This window comes from Lepidochelys kempii, chromosome 25 (assembly GCF_965140285.1).
Source record: "Lepidochelys kempii isolate rLepKem1 chromosome 25, rLepKem1.hap1, whole genome shotgun sequence".
NCBI lineage: Eukaryota > Metazoa > Chordata > Testudines > Cheloniidae > Lepidochelys > Lepidochelys kempii.
In genome coordinates this window covers 18,968,975-18,977,121 of record NC_136404.1, presented here as the reverse complement: position 1 = coordinate 18,977,121, position 8,147 = coordinate 18,968,975, and the positions used below count along the sequence as shown (strand labels likewise).

General features: G+C 58.9%; 1 protein-coding gene across 3 annotated transcripts in view; it reads left to right on the top strand.

Moving 5' to 3' along the window:
• The first annotated feature begins 7,609 nt into the window (after positions 1-7,609).
• Positions 7,610-8,147, top strand: part of INSR (insulin receptor) — a 103,156-nt gene continuing 102,618 nt past the window's right edge. For 2 of the 3 annotated variants that reach the window (XM_073323798.2, XM_073323797.2), the window contains exon 1: positions 7,610-8,147. In XM_073323798.2, the coding sequence (XP_073179899.2) occupies positions 8,066-8,147 (82 nt within the window). In that variant the 5' untranslated portion in view covers positions 7,610-8,065. The other variant, XM_073323801.2, reaches the window with a different exon arrangement.

Below are 8,147 nucleotides of genomic sequence, written 5' to 3'. Positions count from 1 at the left end.
AGGATAGTATTTAATGTATCGGCCCAATGATTTTGACAGTGTCTTGAAGTCCATAGAAATTAAAACAGGAAAATATCTACAGATCATCTAGTCCGACTACTAACAGAGCTCTAGGGAAAAAATGCATAAACGGAAAGGTATTGGCTCTGCTCCTCAGAGCCCGCACAGCTGCTAGTTTATCTGATCGTGCAGACAGCAGACTGTAGCATTAACATGTAAAACTGGCTGTGTGGGAGAGATGCTGGGGAGATTGCACCCTGATGTTCTAATCTGAAATTAGAAATTGAAAGTAGTATCTTGGTGAAAGATAAACCTGTAACTTTAATCCTTCTGTGACAAGTTGCAAACCAATATCAGTCACTTGATTTGAGACAGAATGGCAGCTGGAATAGAAGGAAGTAAAGCAAATGGAGCCCTGCTGCTACAGGTTATAAATTCTACATGAGCCAGGGGTTCTAACTGACATTTGGTCTTACATCTTTCTCTAAGCAAATAGTCATCGGCAGACTAATTCACATTCGTAGTCTGAACAGTGCAGAGTTACTGTATGTGCAAATACACTTTAAGATAAAAATTTGGTATTTCAGCTGTTTACAAGACTTCAACAAGTTTGGAGTCTCAGCTGAGAGCTGGTCACTAGTAAGAGTCTTCCCATCCCTGCTTTGCAATGCTCTGGTTGTGCATGTGCATTTAGGTTGGATTTAGCCGTTGTTTGCAGTGTAAAGTAATTGAAGGCAGTTTTGGTGATCTCCAATGCTGTGTTTTCATTGTCCCAAGTAGAGGGGATTGCAAAATACAAATAAGTAGCAGAAATGGTGAAGGCTAAGTGAGACCGTAAACATTCTTTCAGTTTTAATCATCTTGGGTATTGGTTTTTAACTCAGACAAAGAAGCTTGTTAAAAAATATGAGCTAAGATTTTTAACAGCAACTTGTGATTTTTTGGGAGTCCAGCTTGAGACCCCTTACAGGATCTAGATTTTTTTTTCCCGATGGCAGGTGCTCAACACTCTCTAAAAATCAGGACCCTTTAGGGGAGCCTCAAGTGAGGTTCCCAAAAACAGAGAGGCCCCCACAAAATCATTGGTCACTTCTGAAAAATCTCAACTGTGATTTTTAGACTATCCAATGTGCCAAGTATTAGTAACATGGACTTGCTCCCAGTCTTGCGATTTTTCTCCTGTCTATATTTCTATATCCATTAAAGGGTTTGTTAACAAGTAAATAGCACTCAAGTTAGCAGACCCTGGGGTTGTTAACCTAGCACTTGAGCATCTATACTCATTTGTAACCCCAGGTTAGCAATTTCTGAACCCTGGGCCTGAACTTGAAGCTCCAGCATCTACATTGCCCGAGCCCAACTATACATATCCCAGACTTCCTAGCACCATCCCAAAATATGGCTGCCTTAGTCCTATGTTTGTGGTGCAGTGTGGGAAAACTTGACTGTCCACCAAATTTGACTGTCTAGAGGACAAAGTTGGCCTATGGGATTATGGGATATTTTTGGCAGACTCCCAGAGCACAACTTCAGTGGGGATGCATTTACATTGCAAAGCATTAGGGCTTGAACCCTGGGTGGCAGCTTGACATAGGCTTGGACCCTCCACCCCTGTGGGACTCTGGGTCTGAGCCCTGGGTTAGTGCTATTTGCGTGTAGATGGAAGCGGGGTTAGGCTTGAGCCTGAGTTCAAATCGTAGGCTACAATGCAGTGTAGAGGTATGACCTCTAATGGAAACACACAATATGACATTTACAATAGGCACTCTCTCAGGCTTTCACAACTGAGGCCCAATCTGGCAGGGCTCCTGGGACTTTATCCAGAGCAGAGATTACTACTTTCTTCAACTCCAAGGAAAATATATTTATCCTTAATCAACTTCTTCTAGATAAGCCCAAAGCAAGATCAGGTGTGTGGAGGAGAGAACATTCCTACCAGGCCAGTTCTGCCATGTGAGTAGGCTGGAAGAACAGCCCTATATCAGGCAGAAAGACATACATGCTGAAGGATTTGTCACACATGACACCAGAGAAAATGCAGCAGATTGTTGCTGTTTAAACAGCACTTTTTGGCTTTCTAACCATGTTGCAAAGGTGAAGCCAATTACTCCCGACTTACAGTGGAGTAAAAGAAGAGTGAAATTTGGGCTCAGCATCAGTAGCCCAAACTCCCAGCCTTGTGCTCTAATCTCCAAGCTAGGGAACCTCAAACCTTTTCACAGTGTGGACTACACCTGAATAGCCTCATGGACTAATTCCTCTGATTTGTGAGTGGGTGAGAAAGTGGTCCACGCATTCATGATTGTGTAATATCCCTGTGCCAACTGCAGCAACTGTTTACATAGAAAAGTAATAGTGGGAAACTATTTAATATAATTTTAGCTCTTTTAATACAAATTAGCAGATGGAAAAAAGGAGGAGAGCCAACACTAAGTAACCAGCCAGCTCTCTACAGATCACGGGCAAGTGCTCTTCAGTCCACCAGTGGTCCATGGACCATAGTTCGAGAGCCTCTGCACCAGGTTACCTATCAATAAATATAAAACTGAACTAAACTGTCTGGTATATAGTGGGGTACTGGAGAAGGAGAGGCAAAGATTTTGGGAAAGAATAATTGTTTACTTATAAGGCATGTTAGAATTATAAACTACCTGTATTCAAAGAATTTGTGTAACTCACAATCTTGCGGAAATGGGACTGTGCAAATATCAGACAAAATTATTGGAAGTAGTTCTCTTGGTTGCCAGGAAATGTGTTGTGATGCATTAGCTCAAGGGCAAACAACAAATATTTAAATAATGAAGGAAAAGCATCCAAGTCTGTATCCCACTGGAACAAGAAGATGACCCGACCTTTGGAACATAGATCTGGACTGTAATCTTAGGCATTGAAAAGGCCAATGGTTAACATAGCATACCCTCTCCTGCACATCGCATGGCTGACCTCTAGTAGAACTGAGCCCACAATGCATCCGATGAAGTGAGCTGTAGCTCATGAAAGCTTATGCTCAAATAAATTTGTTAGTCTCTAAGGTGCCACAAGTACTCCTTTTCTTTTTTGCCAGGAGTTCTGTTGGGAGTGAATGAAAGAAGTCAAAGCTAGTCTGAGTGTGAAACTATTTCTTCTTGTTATAACTTTTAAAAGTGACATATCAGCTTGAATATCATCCAAAATGTAAACGTCGTCAAAACAATAAAATAAATCAACACTACTCTGTATGAAAGCGAAACAATACAGTACAAAGGCCCTGAACTTGCAAAGACTATGCACTCAGTAGAACTATAGACTGTGCACAAAGTTAACCATGTACTAGAATTGGGCCCTAGACATTAAATCTAACTGCAGATGAATGTGAACTGACTTCTGATTTTTTCATTGTAAACAAGAATGTAAACATTGACCAATACACTGGATTTTAAAATATACATTTTAAAAAATATTGTTATAGCATCTTGGGTAAAGATATTTGTATACAACATTTTTTACTAAGGCCTTGAAATTAAGTGATTGATTGAGATATGTAGTAAAAATTCTGAGATTCAAATATTGTCACAGCTTAGCCATTATATGAAAAACATTTTCTTTTAAATCTGTAAAGGTTATAAAAACAAACTTGCAATTTCACCTTACCTAAATTAATTTCCACAGACTTACAGCAATGGCATGGCATACCTCTATTCAAAGGAAAATAAGTGTAGCTTTCCAAACTGCATGATTTTGCAAAGGTCCCAAATTCTGGCTCTCCAACAGACTTAGCCTATTCCTCAAAAAGGTCAGCCTGTTGCAGAAGCCCTTCATCCTACAAAAACAAGCACCTTCACAACTGCAACCTAATGAGGAAGTGGGGGACTCATAGCAAAAACTGCATGCCCTCCCAGGCCAGATTCTGGTCCTAGGTAGGGCTAACCACGGCTAGCTGACACCACGGTCCTTGTCTACATTGACTACAAAGTTGGGGTCAGCATTGTCTCAGATAACTAGATCCTTAACAAAAAGAAAAGGAGGACTTGTGGCACCTTAGAGACTAACTAATTTATTTGAGCATAAGCTTTCGTGAGCTACAGCTCACTTCATCGGATCCACTGAATGCATCGGATGCAGTGAGCTGTAGCTCACGAAAGCTTATGCTCAAATAAATTGGTTAGTCTCTAAGGTGCCACAAGTCCTCCTTTTCTTTTTGCGAATACAGACTAACATGGCTGCTACTCTGAAACCTGTCTAGATCCTTAACATTTGTGTTTCTATACAAGAATGTTTCCCAATGTAGAGAAGGCCTGTGTGTGCAATAGGGACAGTATTGCTGACTGGGGTGGCGCTGGGTGAGGAATTTGGGCTGCTCTACACATGGTTTTTGGACTGCTGTCAACTATATTGGTTTAGAAACCAACAATTAAACTGGTGCAACTTTGCAGGGCAGTAACATGAGTATAAAGGTGCTTATCCCAGTACTCAAGGCCCTGTACATCTCCAGCGCTCCAAAGTGTTACACAAATGTGATCTTAGTTATTTAATAATCTGCCATCCTTCAAATTCCCTTTTATTCTCCTATCTGCTGCTTCTGCTCAGCGTCTGCCTGCTTGTGACGTTGGTCTGGGCCTGGGATGGATCTGTGCATTTGCAGGGCTGGGTACTCTGCATGTGGGTAGAGAGGGAAGGGGAATCTTGTGCACGAAGAGTGGGGGCCAGGGGGAAGGACTGGCTGGTGGAGGGAAGGGGTGGTGCAGCGGTACTGGTCCTGGGTTATAGGGGCTAGGTGCAGGGCACGCTAGTAACCAGGGGTGTGGGCAGAGGCACTAGTACTGGGTGATAGGGGCTGGCCACTGGGTGCAGGGCGCTGGGTGAGGGGGTCTGGTCGCTGGGGGTAGGGCGTTGGGGGTTGGGTGAGGGGGTCTGGTCGCTGGGTGCAGGGCGCTGGGTGAGGGGGGTCTGGTCGCTGGGGGTAGGGCGTTGGGGGTTGGGTGAGGGGGTCTGGTCGCTGGGTGCAGGGCGCTAGTCAAGGAGGGCAGGGCGGTGGGGGCTGGTCGAGGAGGGCGGGGGGCTGGTCGAGGGGGGCTGGGTGAGGGGGGCTGGTCGGTGGGTGCGGGGCGCTAGTCAAGGAGGGTGGGGTGCTGGGGGAGGGTGGCTGGTCGAGGGGCGCTGGGGGCAGTGGTGGCCGGGGCCATGTGGGGAGGGACCCGGAGGGCTGGGTGAGGGTGCCTGGTCGCGGGGGCGGGGCGCTGAGTGAGGGGGGCGGGGGGTGTGGCCTGGGGGAGGGGGGCTGGGCGCTGGGTGCGGGGGGCTGGTCGCGGGGGGGGTGGGGCCCGGGGGCAGGGGGGCTGGTTGCTGGGGGCACTGGGTGAGGGGGACTGGTCGCGGGGGGTGGGGCCCGGAGGGAGGGGGTGCTGGGTGAGGGGGGCTGGTCGCTGGGGGTGCGGGGCGCTGGGGGCGACAGCCGGGGCTGTGTGGGGAGGGATCCGGGGGGAAGGGGGCTGGTCGCTGGTTGTGGGGGGCTGGGTGAGGGGGTCTGGTCACTGGGGGCGCTGGGTGAGGGGGACTGGTCGCGGGGGGCAGGGCCCGGAGGGAGGGGGGCTGGTCGCTGGGGGTGCGGCGGCCGGGGCCGTGTGGGGAGGGGCCGGGGAGAAAGGGGGCTGGTCGCGGGGGGCGGGGCCCAGGGGCAGGGGGGCTGGTCGCTGGCCGAGGGGGTCGGGGGGCTGGTCGCTGGGGGTGCGGGGGGCGGCGGCCGGGGCCGTGTGGGGAGGGGAAGGGGGCTGGTCGCCGGTTGCGGGGGGCTGGTCGCTGGCCGAGGGGGTCGGGGGGCTGGTCGCTGGGGGTGCGGGGGGCGGCGGCCGGGGCCGTGTGGGGAGGGGCCGGGGGGGAAGGGGGCTGGTCGGGGGGGGCGGGGCAGGGGGGCTGGTCATTGGCCGAGGGGGTCGGGGGGCTGGTCGCTGGGGGGGCGGGGGGCGGCGGCCGGGGCCGTGTGGGGAGGGGCCGGGGGGAAGGGGGGCTGGTCGCGGGGGGCGGGGCCCGGGGGGCTGGTCGCTGGCCGAGGGGGTCGGGGGGCTGGTCGCGGGGGGTGCGGGGGGCGGCGGAGGGGGGCTGGTTGCTGGTTGCGGGGGGCTGGTCGCGGGGGGCGGGGCCCGGGGGCAGGGGGGCTGGTCGCTGGCCGAGGGGGTCGGGGGGCTGGTCGCTGGGGGTGCGGGGTGCGGGGGGCGGCGGCCGGGGCCGTGTGGGGAGGGGAAGGGGGCTGGTCGCCGGTTGCGGGGGGCGGGGCCCGGGGGGCTGGTCGCTGGCCGAGGGGGTCGGGGGGCGGCGGAGGGGGGCTGGTCGCTGGTTGCGGGGGGCTGGTCGCGGGGGGCGGGGCCCGGGGGCAGGGGGGCTGGTCGCTGGGGGGGCGGGGGGCGGCGGAGGGGGGCTGGTCGCTGGTTGCGGGGGGCTGGTCGCGGGGGGCGGGGCAGGGGGGCTGGTCGCTGGCCGAGGGGGTCGGGGGGCTGGTCGCTGGCCGAGGGGGTCGGGGGGCGGCGGCCGGGGCCGTGTGAGGAGGGGCCGGGGGGGAAGGGGGGCTGGTCGCGGGGGGCGGGGCAGGGGGCTGGTCGCTGGCCGAGGGGGTTGGGGGGCTGGTCGCTGGGGGGGCGGCGGCCGGGGCCGTGTGGGGAGGGGCCGGGGGGGAAGGGGGCTGGTCGCGGGGGGCGGGGCAGGGGGGCTGGTCGCTGGCCGAGGGGGTCGGGGGGCTGGTCGCTGGGGGCGGCGGCCGGGGCCGGGGCGGAGGGGGGCTGGTCGCTGGTTGCGGGGGGCTGGTCGCTGGCCGAGAGGGTTGGGGGGGCTGGTCGCTGGGGGGGCGGGGGGCGGCGGCCGGGGCCGTGTGGGGAGGGGCCGGGGGGGAAGGGGGCTGGTCGCGGGGGGCGGGGCAGGGGGGCTGGTCGCTGGCCGAGGGGGTCGGGGGGCTGGTCGCGGGGGGCGGCGGCCGGGGCCGGGGCGGAGGGGGGCTGGTCGCTGGTTGCGGGGGGCTGGTCGCTGGGGGGGCGGGGGGCGGCGGCCGGGGCCGTGTGGGGAGGGGCCGGGGGGGAAGGGGGCTGGTCGCGGGGGGCGGGGCAGGGGGGCTGGTCGCTGGCCGAGGGGGTCGGGGGGCTGGTCGCGGGGGCGGCGGCCGGGGCCGGGGCGGAGGGGGGCTGGTCGCTGGGGGTGCGGGGGGCGGCGGCCGGGGCCGTGTGGGGAGGGGCCGGGGGGGAAGGGGGCTGGTCGGGGGGGGCGGGGCAGGGGGGCTGGTCGTTGGCCGAGGGGGTCGGGGGGCTGGTCGCTGGGGGGGCGGGGGGCGGCGGCCGGGGCCGTGTGGGGAGGGGCCGGGGGGAAGGGGGGCTGGTCGCGGGGGGCGGGGCCCGGGGGGCTGGTCGCTGGCCGAGGGGGTCGGGGGGCTGGTCGCGGGGGGTGCGGGGGGCGGCGGAGGGGGGCTGGTTGCTGGTTGCGGGGGGCTGGTCGCGGGGGGCGGGGCCCGGGGGCAGGGGGGCTGGTCGCTGGCCGAGGGGGTCGGGGGGCTGGTCGCTGGGGGTGCGGGGGGCGGCGGCCGGGGCCGTGTGGGGAGGGGAAGGGGGCTGGTCGCCGGTTGCGGGGGGCTGGTCGCTGGGGGGGCGGGGGGCGGCGGCCGGGGCCGTGTGAGGAGGGGCCCGGGGCTCGGGCAGCTCGGGGCCCGGCAGGTGGATGTCGCCTCCCTGGTCCCCTCCCCCGGCCGCGTCCCGTCCCCAGCCAGACTCCGCGCCGCCTCTTGCCGCCGCCCGCCGCTGACGGGGGCAGCCCCTTGTTTACCGGCCAGGCAGGCAGCGGCGAGCCCGGCCTGACGCAGCGGAGCGAGCCCGGCCGGGAGCCGCGGGCTGCGAGCGGCCGCCGAGAGGGCCGGAGCCGGAGCCGGAGCCGGGGCCGGGGCCGGGGCCGGCGGGAAGGGGCCGGGCTCCCGCTTCCTGGGCCGGCGGCCGGGCGCGACCAGCGGGCGGCGGCGGCGCCGGGCTCTCGGCGAAGATGCGGATCCGGGCTCGGCCCCGGCGCCAGCCCCGCGCTCTCTGAGCCCGCGGCCGGGAGGGGGCGGCGGCTCCGGGCCATGGCGCCGAGGGCGGCGGCGGCGGCGGCGCTGGCGCTGGCGGCGCTGCTGGGGGCCTGCTGCGGCCCGAGCCGGGGGGAGA